The sequence below is a fragment of the Anomaloglossus baeobatrachus genome, chromosome 10 (assembly GCF_048569485.1).
Source record: "Anomaloglossus baeobatrachus isolate aAnoBae1 chromosome 10, aAnoBae1.hap1, whole genome shotgun sequence".
Lineage (NCBI taxonomy): Eukaryota > Metazoa > Chordata > Amphibia > Anura > Aromobatidae > Anomaloglossus > Anomaloglossus baeobatrachus.
In genome coordinates, this window is record NC_134362.1 from 25,279,770 (window position 1) to 25,305,088 (window position 25,319).

The window sequence follows — 25,319 nt, forward strand, 5'->3', positions numbered from 1 at the left end:
TAAGATGTTTATTATGAGGTTCTGCAGCAGCAGCAGCAGCGGAGTTAAGCTTTTACAGCAGTTGATTTCTGTATCAAGAGATTCTTGGCTGTATATCATAAGGTTCTGCAACAGGTTAATTATAAGGTTCTGCAGCAGCTGAAGAGTGTATCCTGAGGTTCTGCAGCAGGTGAGCTGTGTATAAGGTTCTGCAGCAGGTGAGCTGTGTATAAGGTTCTTCAGCAGCTGAGCCGTGTATAAGGTTCTGCAACAGGTTAATTATAAGGTTCTGCAGCAGCTAATCTGTGCATTGTGAGGTTCTGCAGCAGCTGAAGAGTGTATCCTGAGGTTCTGCAGAAGCTGAGCTGTGTATAAGGTTCTGCAGCAGCTGAGCTGTGTATAAGGCTCTGCAGCAGCTGAGCCGTGTATAAGGCTCTGCAGCAGCTGAGCCGTGTATAAGGCTCTGCAGCAGCTGAGCCGTGTATAAGGCTCTGCAGCAGCTGAGCCGTGTATAAGGTTCTGCAACAGGTTAATTATAAGGTTCTGCAGCAGCTAATCTGTGCATTGTGAGGTTCTGCAGCAGCTGAGCTGTGGATAAGGCTCTGCAGCAGCTGAGCTGTGTGTAAGGTTCTGCAGCAGCTGAGCCGTGTGTAAGGTTCTGCAGCAGCTGAGCTGTGTATAAGGCTCTGCAGCAGCTGAGCTGTGTATAAGGTTCTGCAGCAGCTGAGCAGTGTATAAGGCTCTGCAGCAGCTGAGCCGTGTATAAGGTCCTGCAGCAGCTGAGCTGTGGATAAGGCTCTGCAGCAGCTGAGCTGTGTATAAGGCTCTGCAGCAGCTGAGCTGTGTGTAAGGTTCTGCAGCAGCTGAGCTGTGTGTAAGGTTCTGCAGCAGCTGAGCTGTGTGTAAGGTTCTGCAGCAGCTGAGCTGTGTGTAAGGTTCTGCAGCAGCCGAGCTGTGTATCATGAGGTTCTGCAGCAGCCGAGCTGTCTATCAAGAGGTTCTGCAGCAGATGAGTGTAGGTTTTCTACAGCAGCTAAGATGTTTATTATGAGGTTCTGCAGCAGCAGCAGCAGCAGCAGCGGAGTTAAGCTTTTACAGCAGTTGATTTCTGTATCAAGAGATTCTTGGCTGTATATCATAAGGTTCTGCAGCAGGTTAATTATAAGGCTCTGCAGCAGCTGAGCCGTGTATAAGGTTCTGCAGCAGCTGAGCCGTGGATAAGGCTCTGCAGCAGCTGAGCGGTGTATAAGGCTCTGCAGCAGCTGAGCTGTGGATAAGGCTCTGCAGCAGCTGAGCTGTGGATAAGGCTCTGCAGCAGCTGAGCTGTGGATAAGGCTCTGCAGCAGCTGAGCTGTGGATAAGGCTCTGCAGCAGCTGAGCTGTGGATAAGGCTCTGCAGCAGCTGAGCTGTGGATAAGGCTCTGCAGCAGCTGAGCTGTGGATAAGGCTCTGCAGCAGCTGAGCTGTGGATAAGGCTCTGCAGCAGCTGAGCTGTGGATAAGGCTCTGCAGCAGCTGAGCCGTGGATAAGGCTCTGCAGCAGCTGAGCCGTGGATAAGGCTCTGCAGCAGCTGAGCCGTGGATAAGGCTCTGCAGCAGCTGAGCCGTGGATAAGGCTCTGCAGCAGCTGAGCCGTGGATAAGGCTCTGCAGCAGCTGAGCCGTGGATAAGGCTCTGCAGCAGCTGAGCCGTGGATAAGGCTCTGCAGCAGCTGAGCCGTGGATAAGGCTCTGCAGCAGCTGAGCCGTGGATAAGGCTCTGCAGCAGCTGAGCCGTGGATAAGGCTCTGCAGCAGCTGAGCCGTGGATAAGGCTCTGCAGCAGCTGAGCCGTGGATAAGGCTCTGCAGCAGCTGAGCCGTGGATAAGGCTCTGCAGCAGCTGAGCCGTGGATAAGGCTCTGCAGCAGCTGAGCCGTGGATAAGGCTATGCAGCAGCTGAGCCGTGTATAAGGCTGTGCAGCAGCTGAGCCGTGTATAAGGCTCTGCAGCAGCTGAGCCGTGTATAAGGCTCTGCAGCAGCTGAGCCGTGTATAAGGCTCTGCAGCAGCTGAGCCGTGTATAAGGCTCTGCAGCAGCTGAGCCGTGTATAAGGCTCTGCAGCAGCTGAGCCGTGTATAAGGCTCTGCAGCAGCTGAGCCGTGTATAAGGCTCTGCAGCAGCTGAGCCGTGTATAAGGCTCTGCAGCAGCTGAGCCGTGTATAAGGCTCTGCAGCAGCTGAGCCGTGTATAAGGCTCTGCAGCAGCTGAGCTGTGAATAAGGCTCTGCAGCAGCTGAGCTGGTGTATAAGGCTCTGCAGCAGCTGAGCTGTGTATAAGGCTCTGCAGCAGCTGAGCTGTGTATAAGGCTCTGCAGCAGCTGAGCTGTGTATAAGGCTCTGCAGCAGCTGAGCCGTGTATAAGGCTCTGCAGCAGCTGAGCCGTGTGTAAGGTTCTGCAGCAGCTGAGCCGTGTGTAAGGTTCTGCAGCAGCTGAGCCGTGTGTAAGGCTCTGCAGCAGCTGAGCCGTGTATGAGGCTCTGCAGCAGCTGAGCCGTGTATAAGGCACTGCAGCAGCTGAGCTGTGTATAAGGTTCTGCAGCAGCTGAGCAGTGTATAAGGCTCTGCAGCAGCTGAGCCGTGTATAAGGTCCTGCAGCAGCTGAGCTGTGGATAAGGCTCTGCAGCAGCTGAGCTGTGTATAAGGCTCTGCAGCAGCTGAGCTGTGTGTAAGGTTCTGCAGCAGCTGAGCTGTGTGTAAGGTTCTGCAGCAGCCGAGCTGTGTATCATGAGGTTCTGCAGCAGCCGAGCTGTCTATCAAGAGGTTCTGCAGCAGATGAGTGTAGGTTTTCTACAGCAGCTAAGATGTTTATTATGAGGTTCTGCAGCAGCAGCAGCGGAGTTAAGCTTTTACAGCAGTTGATTTCTGTATCAAGAGATTCTTGGCTGTATATCATAAGGTTCTGCAGCAGGTTAATTATAAGGTTCTGCAGCAGCTGAGCCGTGGATAAGGCTCTGCAGCAGCTGAGCCGTGGATAAGGCTCTGCAGCAGCTGAGCTGTGGATAAGGCTCTGCAGCAGCTGAGCTGTGGATAAGGCTCTGCAGCAGCTGAGCTGTGGATAAGGCTCTGCAGCAGCTGAGCTGTGGATAAGGCTCTGCAGCAGCTGAGCTGTGGATAAGGCTCTGCAGCAGCTGAGCTGTGGATAAGGCTCTGCAGCAGCTGAGCTGTGGATAAGGCTCTGCAGCAGCTGAGCTGTGGATAAGGCTCTGCAGCAGCTGAGCTGTGGATAAGGCTCTGCAGCAGCTGAGCTGTGGATAAGGCTCTGCAGCAGCTGAGCTGTGGATAAGGCTCTGCAGCAGCTGAGCTGTGGATAAGGCTCTGCAGCAGCTGAGCCGTGGATAAGGCTCTGCAGCAGCTGAGCCGTGGATAAGGCTCTGCAGCAGCTGAGCCGTGGATAAGGCTCTGCAGCAGCTGAGCCGTGGATAAGGCTCTGCAGCAGCTGAGCCGTGGATAAGGCTCTGCAGCAGCTGAGCCGTGGATAAGGCTCTGCAGCAGCTGAGCCGTGGATAAGGCTCTGCAGCAGCTGAGCCGTGGATAAGGCTCTGCAGCAGCTGAGCCGTGGATAAGGCTCTGCAGCAGCTGAGCCGTGGATAAGGCTCTGCAGCAGCTGAGCCGTGGATAAGGCTCTGCAGCAGCTGAGCCGTGGATAAGGCTCTGCAGCAGCTGAGCCGTGGATAAGGCTATGCAGCAGCTGAGCCGTGTATAAGGCTCTGCAGCAGCTGAGCCGTGTATAAGGCTCTGCAGCAGCTGAGCCGTGTATAAGGCTCTGCAGCAGCTGAGCCGTGTATAAGGCTCTGCAGCAGCTGAGCCGTGTATAAGGCTCTGCAGCAGCTGAGCCGTGTATAAGGCTCTGCAGCAGCTGAGCCGTGTATAAGGCTCTGCAGCAGCTGAGCCGTGTATAAGGCTCTGCAGCAGCTGAGCCGTGTATAAGGCTCTGCAGCAGCTGAGCCGTGTATAAGGCTCTGCAGCAGCTGAGCCGTGTATAAGGCTCTGCAGCAGCTGAGCTGTGAATAAGGCTCTGCAGCAGCTGAGCTGGTGTATAAGGCTCTGCAGCAGCTGAGCTGTGTATAAGGCTCTGCAGCAGCTGAGCTGTGTATAAGGCTCTGCAGCAGCTGAGCTGTGTATAAGGCTCTGCAGCAGCTGAGCCGTGTATAAGGCTCTGCAGCAGCTGAGCCGTGTGTAAGGTTCTGCAGCAGCTGAGCCGTGTGTAAGGTTCTGCAGCAGCTGAGCCGTGTGTAAGGCTCTGCAGCAGCTGAGCCGTGTATGAGGCTCTGCAGCAGCTGAGTCGTGTATAAGGCACTGCAGCAGCTGAGCTGTGTATAAGGTTCTGCAGCAGCTGAGCAGTGTATAAGGCTCTGCAGCAGCTGAGCCGTGTATAAGGTCCTGCAGCAGCTGAGCCGTGTATAAGGTTCTGCAGCAGCTGAGCTGTGGATAAGGCTCTGCAGCAGCTGAGCTGTGTATAAGGCTCTGCAGCAGCTGAGCTGTGTGTAAGGTTCTGCAGCAGCTGAGCCGTGTGTAAGGTTCTGCAGCAGCTGAGCTGTGTATAAGGCTCTGCAGCAGCTGAGCCGTATGTAAGGTTCTGCAGCAGCTGAGCAGTGTATAAGGCTCTGCAGCAGCTGAGCCGTGTATAAGGTCCTGCAGCAGCTGAGCTGTGGATAAGGCTCTGCAGCAGCTGAGCTGTGTATAAGGCTCTGCAGCAGCTGAGCTGTGTGTAAGGTTCTGCAGCAGCTGAGCCGTGTGTAAGGTTCTGCAGCAGCTGAGCTGTGTGTAAGGTTCTGCAGCAGCTGAGCTGTGGATAAGGCTCTGCAGCAGCTGAGCTGTGTATAAGGCTCTGCAGTAGCTGAGCTGTGTATAAGGCTCTGCAGCAGCTGAGCCGTGTATAAGGCTCTGCAGCAGCTGAGCCGTGTATAAGGCTCTGCAGCAGCTGAGCCGTGTATAAGGTTCTGCAGCAGCTGAGCCGTGTATAAGGTTCTGCAGCAGCTGAGCCGTGTATAAGGCTCTGCAGCAGCTGAGCCGTGTGTAAGGTTCTGCAGCAGCTGAGCTGTGTGTAAGGTTCTGCAGCAGCTGAGCTGTGTGTAAGGTTCTGCAGCAGCTGAGCCGTGTGTAAGGTTCTGCAGCAGCTGAGCTGTGTATAAGGTTCTGCAGCAGCTGAGCTGTGTGTAAGGTTCTGCAGCAGCTGAGCTGTGTGTAAGGTTCTGCAGCAGCTGAGCTGTGTGTAAGGTTCTGCAGCAGCTGAGCTGTGTGTAAGGTTCTGCAGCAGCTGAGCTGTGTGTAAGGTTCTGCAGCAGCTGAGCTGTGTGTAAGGTTCTGCAGCAGCTGAGCTGTGTGTAAGGTTCTGCAGCAGCTGAGCCGTGTGTAAGGTTCTGCAGCAGCTGAGCTGTGTATAAGGTTCTGCAGCAGCTGAGCTGTGTGTAAGGTTCTGCAGCAGCCGAGCTGTGTATCATGAGGTTCTGCAGCAGCTGAGCCGTGTGTAAGGTTCTGCAGCAGCTGAACCGTGTGTAAGGTTCTGCAGCAGCTGAGCTGTGTATAAGGTTCTGCAGCAGCCGAGCTGTGTATCATGAAATTCTGCAGCAGCTGAGCCGTGTATAAGGTTCTGCAGCAGCCGAGCTGTACATCATGAGGTTCTGCAGCAGCCGAGCTGTGTATCATGAGGTTCTGCAGCAGCCGAGCTGTGTATCATGAGGTTCTGCAGCAGCTGAGATGCGTCAGAAAAAAAATTATTAAAAATATTGAATATATTTTCTTTTATTTTGCGCATTAAAATATGTTGTAATGTTGGAAAAGTTGTGACTTTTACAGACGTTCCGTCCAACATCAAAACTGCGACTTTTTTCGATTTTTATTTTAGTCAGAGAAAAGGAAATAGGATTTTTTTTTTTCCCCATAGCACTTAAGAAAATTGAGCCTGCGAGCTCCTGATTGCTGCTCGGATACTTCAGTGTTGCCGTTTGCTCATTTTACCGATTCCTTAATAATCCGCAAAAAATATATAAAAATATATAAAACTCTGATTTACACAAAAAAAACAAAAAAAACTTTGATTTTACACAAAAATAAATAAAAAAAAAAAATTTAAAAAGCGCCTTGGACGGCCAGGACGTGGTCACATTGTGGGGAAGGTGGGGGATAAGCAGTGGTATGGCGGCGGCGGGCCCGCCATTGTGATGGCTGATTTTCTCCCCTTTTCGCTGGCGGCGGTGGCGGCACATACATTGGGCGGCCGCTGTATAACAAGGACACAGCATGGAGTGGGCTCCGCACCATCATGAATTGAAGAGTGGGGTGACTGGGGTGACCGGTCCGGGCAATGGAAACTAAAGTTCTTCTAAATAACAGATGATTATATGAAACAATAATTTAATACTTAAAATGAAATCAACAACCTGAAAGCCGCCCGCTCCCGTCTCCCGGAGGCGCCCCCCACCCTCGCCCGGAGGAGCATGTGTACCTAGAGGACCAGGAGACGGTATTTTTGGTCCGCTGATCTCAAGTGCAGCTTGAAAGTCATCATTATTTCCATCAATGACGTCTTCTGCGATTGCCTCTGAGAGGTCGGCAGCATTAGAGCCATCCGCCTTCGGCTTCTTTACGCGTTTCACCTGGAAAGTGATCTTAAAAGGAAGAGAAAAAACAAGGGACTCAGTAAAGTTAAGACGGGAAAAGACACAAAGTCCAAACTGCAGCGAGAAGAGTCACCGCTGACCACCGAGAGATGGTCCCAAACCTACCCACTCCGCCTCCTCGTCATCGTCACAATCGCCAAAGCAGGACCCCGACTGGCCATCCTGAGCCCCCTTCTTCAGGACCCTAATTCCTTGGAGGTCCATGCGACGACCTTTCAGCTCCAGCGCACCTTCAAAAGCCTCAAGAGGCCACGAGTTCTCAAACTCATCCACGAGAGCCAGCATCTCCTCGGATATCGGAGCCTCCGGGGTCACATCCTCCGTGTTGTTGATTTCAGCCATAACCACATCTGTGAAGAGAGTAAAGGTCCGGTGTAGGTAAAACTACGAGCACCGTAACTTATGTACCGATGCTGCATTATACTCCAGAGCTGCGCTCACTATATTATTTCATGCTCATGTAATCGTTCAGAGCTCGATGAGCGCAACTCAAGTGCCCGAGTATATGTATACAGTGACTGCACCAGCAGAATAGTGAGTGCAGCTCTGGAGTATAATACAGGATGTAACTGAGGATCAGTAATGTATGTACACAGGGACTCCACCAGCAGAATAGTGAGTGCAGGTCTGGAGTATAATACAGGAGGTAACTCAGGATCAGTACAGGATCAGTAATGTAATGTATGTACCCAGTGACTGCACCAGCAGAATAGTGAGTGCAGCTCTGGAGTATAATACAGGAGGTAACTCAGGATCAGTACAGGATCAGAAAAAGAGAATTTTGTTACTTACCGTAAATTCTTTTTCTTATAGTTCCGTATTGGGAGACCCAGACAATGGGTGTTTAGCTTCTGCCTCCGGAGGACACACAAAGTACTACACTCAAAAGTGTAGCTCCTCCCTCTGAGCTTATACACCCCCTGGAGAACCAGATCTAGCCAGTTTAGTGCAAAAGCTGAAGGAGAATAGCCACCCACAAGTAAAAACAGAGCCAGAACCGGAACAACCGGAGACTCTGTCCACGACAACAGCCGGTGATAACACGCGGAACAAGAAATTGCCAACAGGCAACAGGGAGGGTGCTGGGTCTCCCAATACGGAACTATAAGAAAAAGAATTTACGGTAAGTAACAAAATTCTCTTTTTCTTTATCGTTCCTTTGGGAGACCCAGACCATGGGACGTCTCAAAGCAGTCCATGGGTGGGAATAAACAGAAAAACTAAGAAGTAGGCGGAGCCTAACTTCACAAATGGGCGACAGCCGCCTGAAGGATGCGTCTGCCCAAGCTCGCATCTGCCGAAGCATGAGCATGCACTTGGTAGTGCTTTGAAAAGGTATGCAGACTAGACCAAGTGGCAGCCTGACAGACCTGCTGAGCCGTAGCCTGGTGCCTGAAAGCCCAAGAGGCACCGACAGCTCTGGTCGAGTGTGCCTTAATCCCCGGCGGGGGAGGCACCTGAGTACTCTGGTAGGCATCCGATATGGTCGACCTAATCCAACGGGCTAAGGTCGGCTTAGAAGCAGAGACACCCTTACGCCGACCTGTGGTTAGCACAAAAAGAGAAGTGCACCGCCTAATAGCAGCGGTGTGAGACACATAGATCCGGAGAACATGCACCAGATCTAGAGTATGCAGCGCTTTTTCAAAGCGATGAACAGGAGCCGGACAAAAGGAAGGCAATGAAATGTCCTGGTTAAGGTGGAAAGGAGAGACCACCTTAGGGAGAAAATCCGGAGTCGGACGGAGAACCACCTTGTCTTGATGAAAAACCAAAAAAGGTGACTCTGAAGAGAGCGCAGCCAAATCAGAGACTCTCCTGAGGGAAGTTATGGCCACTAGAAAGACGACTTTCTGTGAAAGACGAAACAAAGAAACCTCCCTAAGAGGCTCAAAGGGGGGTTTCTGCAAAACCGTGAGAACCAAATTGAGGTCCCAGGGATCCAAGGGCCGCTGGTAAGGCAGAATGATGTGAGACGCGCCCTGCAAGAAGGTGTGGACCTGAGCCAGCCGGGCGAGACGCCACTGGAACAACACTGACAGAGCCGAGACTTGTCCCTTGAGAGAGTTGAGGGACAGTCCCAGCTGCAGACCGGACTGTAGAAAAAACAGAAGGGTCGGCAAGGAAAAAGGCCAAGGAGGATGGCCGGAAGAGCGACACCAGGACAGGAAAATTTTCCAAGTCCTGTGATAGATCTTGGCAGAGGAAGACTTATGGGCCCGAGTCATAGTGGAGATGACCTCAGGGGGGATGCCAGAAGTCGTCAAGATCCAGGACTCAAGAGCCACGCCGTCAATCTGAGAGCCGCAGAATTCTGGCGGAAAAACGGACCTTGTGAGAGAAGGTCTGGACGGTCCGGAAGATGCCACGGCACCTCTACGGACAGATGGAGCAGGTCTGGGTACCAAGCTCGCCTGGGCCAGTCTGGAGCAATGAGGATGACTCGACGGCCCTCCATTCTGATCTTGCGCAGGACTTTGGGCAAGAGAGCTAGAGGGGGAAACACGTAGGACAGACGAAACTGGGACCAGTCTTGAACCAGAGCGTCCGCGGCGAATGCCTGAGGATCGTGGGAGCGAGCCACGTAAACCGGGACCTTGTTGTTGTGCCGGGATGCCATTAGGTCCACGTCCGGAGTGCCCCATTTGCGGCAGATTGACTGAAACACTGCCGGATGCAGGGACCACTCGCCACTGTCCACGGTTTGACGGCTGAGATAATCTGCCTCCCAGTTTTCCACGCCTGGGATGTGGACTGCGGATATGGTGGACTTGGAGTCCTCCGCCCATTAAAGGATGCGTTGTACCTCCAACATTGCCAGGCGGCTGCGTGTCCCGCCTTGGTGATTGATGTAGGCAACCGCTGTCGCGTTGTCTGACTGGACTCGAATGTGCTTGCCCGCTAATAAGTGGTGAAAAGCTACGAGAGCTAGAAACACGGCTCTGGTTTCCAGCAGATCGTCCGAATCAGCCCTCTCGATCAGAGTCCAAGTACCCTGCGCTCGGTGGTGGAGACATACCGCTCCCCAGCCGGATAGACTGGCATCCGTGGTGAGGATCACCCAGGACGGGACCAGGAAGGAGCGCCCCTGAGACAGAGAGAGGGGCCGAAGCCACCACTGAAGAGAGCTCCTGGTCCGTGGTGACAGAGCCACTAACCTGTGCAAGGAGGAAGGCCGCTTGTCCCAACAGCGGAGAATGTCCAGCTGCAGGGGGCGCAGATGGAACTGGGCAAAGGGAACCACTTCCATTGACGCCACCATCTGACCCAGCACCTGCATCAGGTGCCTGATGGAATAACGGCGGGGCCTCAGCAGAGAGCGCACCGCCAGATGAAGGGACTGCTGTTTGATTAAGGGCAACTTCACAAGTGCCGGCAAAGTCTCGAACTGCATCCCTAGGTACGTGAGCCTCTGGGTCGAAGTCAGAGTGGATTTGGGCAGATTGACAAGCCACCCGAATTGGGCTAGAATGGCGAGAGTGAGCGAGACACTCCGCTGACAGTCTGCGCTGCATGAAGCCTTGACTAGAAGGTCGTCCAGGTAAGGAATCACTGTCAACCCCTGGAGGTGCAGAACCGCAACCACTGCTGCCATGACCTTGGTGAATACCCGAGGGGCCGTGGCTAACCCGAAGGGGAGAGCCACGAATTGGAAATGTTCCTCTCCGATTGCAAAACGTAGCCAACGCTGGTGTGAAACTGCAATTGGCACATGCAGATAGGCATCTCTGATGTCGATGGATGCCAGGAAATCCCCTTGGGTCATTGAAGCAATGACTGACCGCAGAGACTCCATGCGAAAATGCCGCACCTGAACATGCTTGTTGAGAAGCTTGAGATCCAGGATGGGCCGGAAGGAACCGTCCTTTTTGGGGACTAGGAAGAGATTTGAGTAGAAACCTCTGAACCGTTCCCGGGCGGGAACCGGTACAATTACTCCGTTGGCCTGCAAGGATGCCACGGCCTGTGAGAAGGCGGCGGCCTTGGAGCAGGGGGGAGTTCACAGAAAAAATCTGTTTGGCGGGCTGGAAGAGAATTCTATCCTGTAGCTGTGGGAGATGATATCCCGCACCCACTGATCGGAGACGTGTTGAAACCACGCGTCGCCAAAGTGGTAGAGCCTGCCACCGACTAAGGACGTGGCTGGCGCGGACAGATAGTCAAGAGGAAGCTGCCTTAGTGGCAGCAGCTCCTGCGGTCTTCTGTGGATGCGCTTTTGTGCGCCAGTTGGATTTTTGGTCCTTGGCTAAGTTAGTGGACGAGGCGGAGGGCTTAGAGGACGACCAGTTGGAGGAACGAAAGGAACGAAACCTCGACTGATTCCTACCTTGGACAGGTTTCCTGGTTTTGGTTTGGGGCATGGAAGTACTCTTCCCGCCAGTAGCTTCCTTAATAATTTCATCCAGCTGTTCACCGAACAGCCGGGACCCAGCAAAAGGGAGCCCAGCAAGAAACTTCTTGGAAGAAGCATCTGCCTTCCACTCTCTAAGCCACAAGATCCTGCGGATAGCGAGGGAATTAGGCTGGGGCCACACGGGCACTACTGCGATCCACTTGCATGAGACTCGGCTCGTGCTGGCAGTACAGCAGAGCCGAGTGTCATGCCTGTGTCCTTGCAACTGAGGTCCGTTCGTGCGAGCAGACCTCAGCTGCGGGGGGCGGGCCGGCACTCAGGAGGGGAGGGAGGGATTTCTCTCCCTCTCTACTGCGTAGCCGGCTATTGCCATTCTCGCACTGCACTAGCAGTACACCGGTGTACCGCGAGTGCAGTGCGATTTTTCTCTCGCCCCATTCACTTGAATGGGTGCGAGAGAAAGAGACTCCGCTTACAATCGCAGCATGCTGCGATTGTTTTCTCAGTCCGATTAGGGCTGAGAAAATAATCGCCCATGTGTGCTGACACACAGGCTAGAATTGGTCCGAGGGGAATGCGATGTTTTATCGCACTCCACTCGCACTGTTTTTCTCGCCGTGTGGCTTAGCCCTTAGCCGAAGCCACCGCAGTGCGGTGAGAAGCCTCCAGCATAGCAGACATGGCATAGGATGAAAAAGCTGAAGCTTGGGAAGTTAAGGTAACCATCTCAGGCATAGATTCCCTGGTGAGGGAATGCATCCCCTCTAGAGAAGCAGAGATGGCTTTGAGAGCCCACACTGCTGCAAAAGATGGGGAGAACGAGGCCCCTGCCGCCTCATATACAGACTTGGCCAGAAGGTCAACCTGGCGGTCAGCGGAATCCTTAAGCGAGGTGCCATCAGCCACTGATACAACGGTCCGGGCTGCGAGTCTAGACACCGGGGGGTCTACCTTTGGTGAATGAGCCCACTCCTTGACCACCTCAGGTGGAAAGGGAAAACGGTCATCAGAACCACGCTTTGGGAAGCGTTTGTCAGGACAGGCCCTGGGCTTGGTCACAGCGGCCTGAAAACTGGAGCGGTTAAAGAACACACTCTTTGTCCGTTTAGGCAAGGTAAACTGGTGCTTTTCTGCCAGAGAGGGTTGCTCCTCTGATACTGGCGGATTGAGGTCCAGTACAGAATTAATGGACGCAATCAAATCACTAACATCTGCGTCACTTTCGGACAGATCAATGGGGCACATGGAGGCCGCCTCCGAGCCCCCTGTAAAGGCATCCTCCTCGTCCTGCGAGTCAGCTTCTGAAACAGAGCCGTGGGACGATGAAGGAGAGGGAGTCCTGCGTCTCCTCTTAGAAGGACGGGGTCTGGGACCAGATGAGGAATCCTCTGTGAGCTCCGGTCCCGAGAGAGCCCTAGCAGCAGAGGCACCCTGTGAAGGGGCTGATGCATGTTCAGCAAAGTCCTGGACAGCTGTCCCATGGAGTCGGCAAAAGACTGGGAGATAGACCTAGAAAAGGATTCTACCCAAGCCGGGGGCTCAGCCACAGGAGCCGGAGCAGCCGGAGGGACCCCTGGGGGGAGCGATTCCAGGCTGAGGCATTGTCAGGTTAGAGCAGGCATCACAATGTGGATAGGTGCTCGGTTCAGGCAGTACGAGCTTACATGCAGTGCATACTGAATACAGCTTTGGAGCCTTGCTCCTCGTGTGAGACATGCTGCTGGAGTGAGGGCTCTGCCAGAAGGACCCCCAGAGAGTATATACAGAGGTCCACAACCAGAGGTTGTGGCTTACCAGACCGCTGGAGCGGTGTTGTGTGCCCTCCAGATCCCGAAGCCCGGACCCCCAAGCACCTCAGCAGGGATGCTGCAGACCAGTGCTGATCGCAGGGAAACGCTGAGAAAATGGCCGTCGGAGCGAAGAGAGGGGGCGGGACTCACTCTAAGAGCGGGATCTGGAGGGCCATAGAGACCTACAGGGGAGGAGACATGTACCCAGTGAGGAGTGTCCCTCCCCTGTGCAGAACGGCCGCTGGGCGGAGCCACACTGTCACTCTGCATGAATGACATGTGAGGGCAGTGAAACCTAAACTAGGCCTCCGGCGAAGCCGGGGCCTAAATTTGAGCGGTGCGGCGCGGTTCTCAGGCGACAGCCAGAGAACCCGCCGGGAATGTCATAAAACTCACTCAGCACACTCTCCCACCACAATAAAGTACAGGGACCCCCAATATGTAAACGTCTCAGGTACTTAGCTTGCTGAGACGCAGGGTTCCAAGTCCCTGGGGATGAGTGCTCCGGTCCAGCAGGATCCTGAAGGGCTGCGGATGGAGACCGGTCTCCTGCCAAGCATGGAGAACCGTGCTGGCTCCCACTTCAAGCCAGAGCCCAGGAGGGATGGTGAAGGAGCGCGGCATGTAAGGCTCCAGCCTTGGAATCAACCTTAACAGCACCGCCGACACAGTGGGGTGAGAATGGACATGCCGGGGGTCCAGGCTTGGACCCGCTTTTCTTCAAACTCTTTCCAAAAATCAAAAATCAGATGAGAATGCATGTGTGGATGTATGCCTCCTGAACTCAAAGCAATGAACTGGCTAGATCTGGTTCTCCAGGGGGTGTATAAGCTCAGAGGGAGGAGCTACACTTTTGAGTGTAGTACTTTGTGTGTCCTCCGGAGGCAGAAGCTAAACACCCAATGTCTGGGTCTCCCATAGGAACGATAAAGAAATATAATGTATGTACCCAGTGACTGCACCAGCAGAATAGTGAGTGCAGCTCTGGAGTATAATACAGGATATGTCTCAGGATCAGTACAGGTATAATGATGTATAAGATAACACAAGTCAATCTAGTGAGATCAGGAGTTGTCACAAACCACCGGGGGGGTCACTCAGAAATCCCCCGCGCTGGCTACCAGTACGTCACAATCGGGGGGTAACAAGTGGGGGTCACCCCTCCTTTATACCTCCCGACCGACAGACAGAGCACGTGACGCGCTCTCTAGCGCCCCTCTTATAGTCAGGCCAATTATGGAATTGCCCGACGATAAGCAAGGAGGCCGCTATACTACTTATGCCGATTATTGAAGGGTCCCCGGTGAGAGTAGGGTATATATTCCCCCGACCTCCGCGGGCGGAATATATAAAATCTCCCCGAATCTCACTGGCCTCCCCACAATAATCCTTGGCACAACTCGCTGCCACCAACCGCTTCACGGTAACTATTAGCCGAACACACAGACGTGGGATTCAAGATCGAGATAACAGAACAGCCCAAGATTAATTATATAATTTAATCAGCCTAAAGCACACTAGAACTACAATATATACAATAGGGAATCTACAGAATATACATATGTCAGAGTACAGTTACAATCAAAGCATGGGTTACAAACAGGCATACACAGTTCCAGCAGTTACCTTGTTGCGTCTGGCCACAGGGGGGCGCTGTAGACCAGGTTTCCAGGAACTCCCACAGATGTTTCCTACACGTGACCCCCAGCGAAAGAACCCTGGAAAAAGGCCGAAGTAGGGTTATCAACCTGGGCAGATCCAGGTCTCCTCCTACCTTCGTGACCTCACAGGGAGCACTGCTCCACCCCTGGCTTGAGTTATGGACAATATCCCAACATGGAATATGGGCCATAACTTTGCCTGGGAGCGTCGTAGGCGGACGCCAACGCTCTCATTGTGACAGTTATGAATTTAGCTACAGAACGAGGGGACTCATGACCTGTCTGCCAGTTCCCCATTGGCTGATATCACGCCTGGGGCATTTCCCAATGTCCTGCTCCCATAAAAAGGGGGTGCCGGCATCGTCCACATGCGGAGACACCATTTTTATGGTTGCCATATTTATCGGAAATATGGCTTGCGAGATATGAACCATTTTTTACTGGAGTCGTTCTGTCTAGCTAGTTCCATAGCCTTGCTAATGAGATACAACTCTTGTTACAGGGTGACGGCAGGGAGTCATCCTGTGTCCATTGTTCCCACACCACCTCATCTCCATATCACAGGACATGGCCATTAAGGTGTAAGTGGAACACTGAGAACAGGAAGGGAGGGGGCACTGCCAGGGAGTGATGAGGGACTATGACTGGAGTCATAATTCATCTTCATATCCCGGGATTTGCCTCACAGGAGTGTTGAAGCATTTTTCATAAGAGATCCTATGGGATTGTAGCTGCCTGGAATTGAGAAGGTTGAAGCCTCTTGTTTTCTTGGTGATTGGAAAATATCAGTATTTTTTGTGGTCTCCTCAGTGCCCATGCAGGTATTTGTGCCCCTGTAGCGCCCTCCCCAGGTTAGCACTTACTTTCTAGATGCAATGTGGAGGCGGTCGTCCTTTCCTCCGCCGGAGATTTGCCGTCCTCTTGTGTATAACTTTGGAAGTATTTCTGTGCGTCCTGCCCTTGATCCTGATTGTGGCAGTGTCCTGAAAATACAGAATACGAGACGCCTGCATTTACCGCACATTCATAAAGCAGAAAAGCACGAGTGCGGACGCATTCCTTAAGCAAGGCGTGGAAACTTGCTGGCGAGGCCTTGATATGGTTGTGAATATTCCCGTAATGTGGAGCGGCGGCTACGACCCGCGAGGGGCTACAACTCCCAATATGTTTAGTTGTGACAATTATGTCTTTGCAGTGTGAGCCGTCCCGGGTCATGTGTCACGTGACTTGTACATTAGCGCAGGACGGACGTCTGTGAATGAGCAGACGCACCGGACGATTCAGTAACAAGCACTGGAAGAAAGCAGAAAGTTCGTCAGCAGACGGCGAGGTGCTCACAGGTCTTACGGTGACGGAGCGCATTACGTGTGCCACCAGTCACTCAGATGACTCTTAAAAGCTATGACAAGCGGCAGAAAGCCAAGAGCCAATTATGTGTCCTTACATGACTCAGAGCAGGATGTGCCACACACCGGCCATCATGTGCCCGCCGCCGCCGTCATCATCATCCAGCAGCAATCAGCATTACCTGCCAGAGGCAGCAGAGAACAGCACTCCCCATATAGAAGAATCACATCACAAATGTAACATCAAAAGTAACCGACAATGATACAAGAGTGATCACCAGCCACAAACAGCCTCCAATATCACTACATACCGCCACATAGTGCTAAACCAGTACAGGAGGAAAAAGTCACACTCCCTGCAAGATACATGGGCAGCAGATATCACAGAGTCTGGAGTACAGCATGCAAATCACCAGAGCAAGCAAAAAAGAAAACGACTCAAGCTCAGAATACCATAAAGAGTGCAGCTCTGGAGTAAAATACAGGACATGTAATGTATGTATACAGTGAATGCACCAGCAGAATAGTGAGTGCAGCTCTGGAGTATAATACAGGAGGTAACTGAGGATCAGTACAGGATAAGTAATGTAATGTATGTACACAGTGACTACACCAGCAGAATAGTGAGTGCAGCTCTGGAGTATAATACAGCAAGTAACTCAGGATCAGTACAGGATAAGTAATGTAATGTGTGTACACAGTGACTGCACCAGCAGAATAGTGAGTGCAGCTCTGGAGGATAATACAGGAGGTAATTCAGGATCAGTAATGCAATGTGTGTACACAATGACTGCACCAGCAGAATAGTGAGTGCAGCTCTGGAGTATAATACAGGATGTAACTCAGGATCAGTACAGGATAAGTAATGTAATGTATGCACACAGTGACTGCACCAGCAGAATAGTGAGTGCAGCTCTGGAGTATAATACAGGATCTAACTCAGGATCAGTACAGAATCAGTAATGTAATGTATGTACACAGTGACTGCACCAGCAGAATAGTGAGTGCAGCTCTGGAGCATAATACAAATTGCAATACTGTAAAAAAAAAGAAAATGTGTGTGTTTTATTTGCATTCCATAAAAATTTACATCAGACTTTGAAAAAGGACGGCATCAATCCAAAGTTCTTTGCACTATACTTCACACAGGCTTTGGTGGTGAATACTGTGAAAATGTCCTGTCAGACGCAACAAATGTAGTTACCCCGCACGCACACCCATGGTGCCACATGTTCCTAATTAACCAAGCATGATGGCAAGTTATTACACTGGGTCCTCTCCAAGTTCGTAAACGGCAGAAAATGTCACCACAAATCACCAAAATATCTATAAAAATCGATTTATTTTTTTTTGCACTTCGGGCCCCTAAATAATAATAATAATAATAATAATAATAATAATAATATTATTATTATTATTATTATTAATAATAATAGTGACTCCTTGTTTGGATTTTTCTATGGCCGGCCCTATAACTCATAGACTTTGCTTGTTACAAAACATTAACGATAATTAGATCAATGCTGATCTGTATTTTTTTAAATCACATTAAAGCAAAATCAATAATGTTATTTCGGTAAAATGTATACTTTTGCATTGTAAGCTTTAGTAATGAGCGACGGTTTTCGTAGCCTCTGATAAGCATAAAACATAAATGGATTAAAAAAAGAACCTTTAGGTGTAATTCCATTAATTCCTGCGCAGACAGGGACAGTCGTCACTCCCGGTGCTGGACGACGCAGGCTCCGCTCCTCCACTAACGACAATCTGTTTTACACTTATGTGAAACAACCGGCAGAAGATGTGTAATTCATGAGCGCGGTGACGTGCCGCCCCTCCTGCCGTACAGCTAAAATTAGCCCCGACTTCACATCAAGGAAACGCTAATTTTTTTTTTAGTGCAGTGAAGCAGATTAATGACAATTTACGTCTCTGCTCTTCATCAGACGAGACTTCATCCTGACAGCTACAGCCACGTCACAGCCTCGGCCCATACCGGAGCGCACATCACCAGAACGATACTTCCAAGAAACTATCCCAATCACATACACATCAAGAAATGAAATCAATTTTTACATTAGTATAATACTGCCACCTATGTACAAGAATATTACTATAATACTGCCCCCTATGTACAAGAATATAACTGCTATAATACTGCCCCTACGTACAAGAATATAACTACTATAATACTGCCCCCTATGTACAAGTATATAACTACTATAATACTGCTCCTATGTACAAGAATATAACTACTATAATACTGCTCCCTATGTGCAAGTATATAACTACTATAATACTGCCCCCTAAGTACAAGAATATAACTACTATAATACTGCCCCTATATACAAGAATATAACTACTATAATACTGCTCCTATGTACAAGAATATAAACTACTATAATACTGTCCACTATGTACAAGAATATAACTACTATAATACTGCCCCCTATGTACAAGAATATAAAACTACTATAATACTGTCCACTATGTACAAGAATATAACTACTATAATACTGCCCCCTATGTACAAGAATATAACTACTATAATACTGTCCCCTATGTACAAGAATATAACTACTATAATACTGCCCCTATGTACAAGAATATAACTACTATAATACTGCCCCTATGTACAAGAATATAACTACTATAATACTGCCCCTATGTACAAGAATATAACTACTATACTACTGCCCCTATGTACAAGAATATATCTACTATAATACTGCCCCCTATGTACAAGAATATAACTACTATAATATTGCTCCTATGTACAAGAATATAACTACTATAATACTGCCCCTATATACAAGAATATAACTACTATAGTACTGCCTCCTATGTACAAGAATATAACTACTATAATACTGCTCCTATGTACAAGAATATAACTACTATAATACTGCCCCTATGTACAAGAATATAACTACTATAATACTGCCCACTATGCACAAGAATATAACTACTATAATACTGCCCCCTATGTACAAGAATATAACTACTATAATACTGTCCCCTATGTACAAGAATATAACTACTATAATACTGCCCCTATGTACAAGAATATAACTACTATAATACTGCCCGCTATGTACAGGAATATAACTACTATAATACTGCCCCTATGTACAAGAATATAACTACTATAATACTGCCCCTATGTACAAGAATATATCTACTATAATACTGCCCCCTATGTACAAGAATATAACGACTATAATACTGCCCCCTATGTACAGGAATATAACTACTATAATACTGTCCCCTATGTACAAGAACATAACTACTATAATACTGCCCCCTATGTACAAGAATATAACTACTATAATACTGTCCACTATGTACAAGAATATAACTACTATAATACTGCCCCCTATGTACAAGAATATAACTACTATAATACTGCTCCTATGTACAAGAATATAAACTACTATAATACTGTCCACTATGTACAAGAATATAACTACTATAATACTGCCCCCTATGTACAAGAATATAACTACTATAATACTGCCCGCTATGTACAGGAATATAACTACTATAATACTGCCCCTATGTACAAGAATATAACTACTATAATACTGCCCCTATGTACAAGAATATAACTACTATAATACTGCCCCTATGTACAAGAATAAAGAGAATTTTGTTTACTTACCGTAAATTCTTTTTCTTATAGTTCCGACATGGGAGACCCAGACCATGGGTGTATAGCTTCTGCCTCCGGAGGACACACAAAGTACTACACTAAAAGTGTAGCTCCTCCCTCCGAGCATATACACCCCCTGGATGACAAATCCAACCAGTTTAGTGCAAAAGCTGAAGGAGGACATCCACCCATAAGTAGAGATAGAGTAAAACCCGGAATAACCGGAACCTCTGTCTACAACAACAGCCGGTGAAAACACACGGAACAAGAAACTGCCAACAGGCAACAGGGAGGGTGCTGGGTCTCCCATGTCGGAACTATAAGAAAAAGAATTTACGGTAAGTAAACAAAATTCTCTTTTTCTTCATCGTTCCTTTGGGAGACCCAGACCATGGGACGTCTCAAAGCAGTCCCTGGGTGGGAATAAACAGAAACTGAGAAGTAGGCAAAACCTAACTTCACAAATGGGCGACAGCCGCCTGAAGGATGCGTCTGCCCAAGCTCGCATCTGCCGAAGCATGAGCATGCACTTGGTAGTGCTTCGAAAGGGTGTGCAGACTAGACCAAGTGGCAGCCTGACAGACCTGCTGAGCCGTAGTCTGGGCCTGAAAGCCCAGGAGGCACCGACAGCTCTGGTCGAGTGCGCCTTAATCCCCGGCGGGGGAGGCACCTGAGAACATTGGTAGGCATCGGATATGGCCGACCTAATCCAACGAGCTAGGGTCGGTTTAGAAGCCGAGAGACCCTTGCGCTGACCTGTGGTCAGCACAAAAAGAGAGGTGCACCGTCTAAGAACAGCGGTGCGTGACACATAGATCTGGAGCGTCCGCACCAAATCTAAAGCATGCAACGCTTTCTCAAAGCGATGCACAGGGGCCGAACAAAGGGAAGACAATGAAATGTCCTGGTTAAGGTGGAAAGGAGACACCACCTTAGGGAGAAGGCCCGGAGTCGGACGGAGAACCACCTTGTCTTGGTGAAAAACCAAAAAGGGTGACTCCGAAGAGAGCACAGTCAAATCAGAGACTCTCCTGAGAGAAAATATGGCCACCAGAAAGACCACTTTTCTGTGAAAGACGAAACAACGAAACCTCCCTAAGAGGCTCAAAGGGGGGTTTCTGTAAGGCCGTGAGGACCAGATTAAGGTCTCAGGGATCCAGAGGCCGCCGGTAAGGCGGAATGATGTGAGATGCGCCCTGCATGAAGGTGCGCACCTGGGCCAGCCGGGCGAAACGCCGCTGGAACAACGCTGACAGAGCCGAGACCTGTCCCTTGAGGGAATTGAGGGACAGTCCTAGCAGCAGACCGGACTGTAGAAAGGACAGGATGGTCGGCAAGGAAAAATGGGCATGGCCGGAAGAACGACACCAGGACAGGAAAATTCTCCAAGTCCTGTGGTAAATCCTGGCCGAGGAAGACTTCCGAGCCTGAGTCATAGTGAAGATGACCTCGGAAGGAATGCCTGAAGCCGTAAGGATTCAGGGCTCAAGAGCCACGCCGTCAATCTGAGAGCCGCAGAAATCTGGCGGAAAAACGGACCCTGTGAGAGAAGGTCTGGCCGGTCCGGGAGATGCCACGGCACCTCTACGGACAAACGGAGCAGGTCTGGGAACTAAGCTCGCCTGGGCCAGTCTGGGGCGATGAGTACGACCCGACGGCCCTCCATTCTGATCTTGCGCAGGACTCTGGGCAAGAAAGCTAAAGAGGAAACACGTAGGCCAGACGGAACTGGGACCAATCTTGAACCAGCGCGTCCGCTGCCAAGGCCTGAGGATCGTGGGAGCGAGCCACGTAAACCGGGACCTTGTTGTTGTGCCGGGATGCCATTAGATCCACTTCCGGAGTGCCCCGCCTGCGGCAGATTGACCGGAACACTGCCGGATGCAGGGCCCACTCGCCGCTGTCCACGGTTTGACGGCTGAGATAATCTGCCTCCCAGTTTTCAACGCCTGGGATGTGGACTGCGGATATGGTGGACTTGGAGTCCTCCGTCCACTGAAGGATACGTTGAACTTCCAACATTGCTAGGCGGCTGCGAGTCCCGCCTTGGTGATTGAAGTAGGCAACTGCTGTCGCGTTGTCTGACTGGACTCGAATGTGCTTGCCCACCGACAGGTGGTGAAAAACTACGAGAGCTAGGAGTACAGCCCTGATTTCCAGCACATTGATTGAGAGGGCTGATTCGGACGGAGTCCAAGTGCCCTGTGCTCGGTGGTGGAGAAACACTGCTCCCCAGCCGGATAGACTGGCATCTGTGGTGAGAATCACCCAGGACGGGGCCAGAAAGGAGCGTCCCTGGGACAGAGAGAGGGGCCGAAGCCACCACTAAAGAGAGCTCCTGGACTGTGGCGACAGAGCCACCAGCCTGTGCAAGGAAGAAGTCCGCTTGTCCCAACAGCGGAGAATGTCCAGCTGCAGGGGACGCAGATGGAACCGCTTCCATTGACGCCACCATCTGACCCAGCACCTGATGGAATGACGGCGGAGCCTCAGCAGAGAGCGAACCGCCAGATGAAGGGACTGCTGTTTGACTAAGGGCAGCTTCACAAGTGCCAGCAGAGTCTCGAATTGCATCCCTAGGGACGCAAGGTCCTGGGTCGGAGTCAGAGTGGACTTGCAAGCGTGGCGAGAGTGAGCGAGACACTCCACTGACAGTCTGCACTGGATGAAGCCTTGCTAGAAGGTCGTCCAGGAAAGGAATCACTACCAACCCCTGGAGGTGCAGAACCGCAACCACTGCTGCCCTGACCTTGTGAATACCCGAGGGGCCGTGGCGAACCCGAAGGGGAGAGCCACGAATTGGAAATGTTCCTCTCCGATTACAAAACGTAGCCAACGCTGGTGAGAAACTGCGGTTGGCACAAGCAGAAAGACATCTCTGATGTCGATGGATGCCAAGAAATCTCCTTGGGACATTGACTGATCGCAGAGATTCCATGCAAAAAAGCCGCACCTGACATGCTTGTTGAGAAGCTTGAGATCCAGGTCGGAAAGCACCGTCCTTTTCGGGGACTAGGAAGAGATTTGAGTAGAAATCTCAGAACCGTTCCCAGTCGGGAACTGGTACAATTACTCCATTGGCCTGCAAGAATGCCACGGCCTGTGAGAAGGCGGCGGCCTTGGAGCAGGGGGGAGTTGACAGAAAAAATCTGTTTGGCGGGCTAGATAGAATTCTATTCTGTAGCCGTGGGAGATGGTAACCCACACCCACTGATCGAAGACGTTGTGAAACCACACGTCGCCCAAGAGGGAGAGCTTGCCACCGACCAAGGACGTTGCTGGCGCGGCCAGATAATCAAGAGGAGGCTGCCTTGGTGGCCGCAGCTCCTGCGGACTTCTGAGGACGCGGCTTCATGCGCCAGTTGGTTTACGGACCTTGGCTGAGTTAGTGGACGAGGCCGAGGGCTTAGAGGACGACCAGTTAGAGGAACGAAAGGAACGAAACCTCGACTGGTTCCTGCCCTGGACAGGTTTAGGATGCATGTGTGTGTGTGACCTCCTGAACACAAAGCATTGAACTGGTTGGATTTGTCATCCGGGGAGTGTATATGCTCGGAGGGAGGAGCTACACTTTTAGTGTAGTACTTTGTGTGTCCTCCGGAGGCAGAAGCTATACACCCATGGTCTGGGTCTCCCATAAGGAACGATGAAGAAATATCTACTATAATACTGCCCCCTATGTACAAGAAAATAACTACTATAATACTGCCCCTATGTACAAGAATATAACTACTATAATACTGCCCACTATGCACAAGAATATAACTACTATAATACTGCTCTCTATGTACAAGAAGATAACTACTATAATACTGCCCCTATGTACAAGAACATAACTACTATAATACTGCTCCTATGTACAAGAATATAACTACTATAATACTGCCCCTATGTACAAAAATATAACTACTATAATACTACCCCCTATGTACAAGAATATAACTACTATAATACTGCCCCCTATGTACAAGAATATAACTACTATAATACTGTCCCTATGTACAAGAAGATAACTACTATAATACTGCCCCTATGTACAAGAACATAACTACTATAATACTGCCCCCTATGTACAAGAATATAACTACTATAATACTGCCCCTATGTACAAGAATATAACTACTATAATACTGCCCCTATGTACAAGAATATAACTACTATAATACTGCCCCTATGTACAAGAATATAACTACTATAATACTGCCCCCTATGTACAAGAATATAACTACTATAATACTGCCCCTATGTACAAGAATATAACTACTATAATACTGCCCCCTATGTACAAGTATATAACTATTATAATACTGCCCCTATGTACAAGAATATAACTACTATAATACTGCTCCTATGTACAAGAATATAACTACTATAATACTGATAACTATGTACAAGAATATAACTACTATAATACTGCCCCTATGTACTAGAATATAACTAATATAATACTGCTCCTATGTACAAGAATATATCTACTATAATACTGCCCCCTATGTACAAGAATATAACTACTAAAATACTGCTCCCTTTATACAAGAATATAACTACTATAATACTGCCCCCTATGTACAAGAATATAACTACTATAATACTTCTCCTATATACAAGAATATAACTGCTATAATACTGCCCCTATATACAAGAATATAACTGCTATAATACTGCCCCCTATGTACAAGAATATAACTACTATAATACTGACCCATATGCACAAGGATATAACTACTATAATACTGCTCCTATGTACAAGAATATAACTACTATAATACTGCCCCCTATGTACAAGGATATAACTACTATAATACTGCTCCCTATGTACAAGAATATAACTACTATAATACTGCTCCTATGTACAAGAATATAACTACTATAATACTGCCCCCTATGTACAAGGATATAACTACTATAATACTGCTCCTATGTACAAGAATATAACTACTATAATACTGCCCCCTATGTACAAGTATATAACTATTATAATACTGCCCCTATGTACAAGAATATAACTACTATAATACTGCTCCTATGTACAAGAATATAACTACTATAATACTGATAACTATGTACAAGAATATAACTACTATAATACTGCCCCTATGTACTAGAATATAACTAATATAATACTGCTCCTATGTACAAGAATATATCTACTATAATACTGCCCCCTATGTACAAGAATATAACTACTAAAATACTGCTCCCTTTATACAGGAATATAACTACTATAATACTGCTCCTATGTACAAGAATATAACTACTATAATACTGCCCCCTATGTACAAGGATATAACTACTATAATACTGCTCCTATGTACAAGAATATAACTACTATAATACTGCTCCTATGTACAAGAATATAACTACTATAATACTGCTCCTATGTACAAGAATATAACTACTATAATACTGCCCCTATGTACAAGAATATAACTACTATAATACTGCTCCTATGTACAAGAATATAACTACTATAATACTGCTCCTATGTACAAGAATATAACTACTATAATACTGCCCCTATGTACACGAATATAACTACTATAATACTGCTCCTATGTACAACTATATAACTACTATAATACTGCCCCCTATGTACAAGGATATAACTACTATAATACTGCTCCTATGTACAAGAATATAACTACTATAATACTGCTCCTATGTACAAGAATATAACTACTATAATACTGCTGCTATGTACAAGAATATAACTACTATAATACTGCCCCCTATGTACAAGGATATAACTACTATAATACTGCTCCTATGTACAAGAATATAACTACTATAATACTGCTCCTATGTACAAGAATATAACTACTATAATACTGCTCCTATGTACAAGAATATAACTACTATAATACTGCCCCTATGTGCACG

The 25,319-nt window shown here is 49.1% G+C and overlaps 1 protein-coding gene across 1 annotated transcript in view; it reads right to left on the reverse strand.

Annotated features, from left to right (window-relative positions):
- Positions 1-25,319, reverse strand: part of TTC17 (tetratricopeptide repeat domain 17) — a 136,820-nt gene that overhangs the window by 17,675 nt on the left and 93,826 nt on the right. Inside the window, exons 17-19 of the mRNA XM_075326381.1 lie at positions 15,305-15,424; positions 6,742-6,986; positions 6,462-6,624 (exon numbers count right to left, since the gene is read on the reverse strand). Coding sequence (XP_075182496.1) covers positions 6,462-6,624; positions 6,742-6,986; positions 15,305-15,424 — 528 coding nt within the window. The remainder of the gene's footprint in view (positions 1-6,461; positions 6,625-6,741; positions 6,987-15,304; positions 15,425-25,319) is intronic.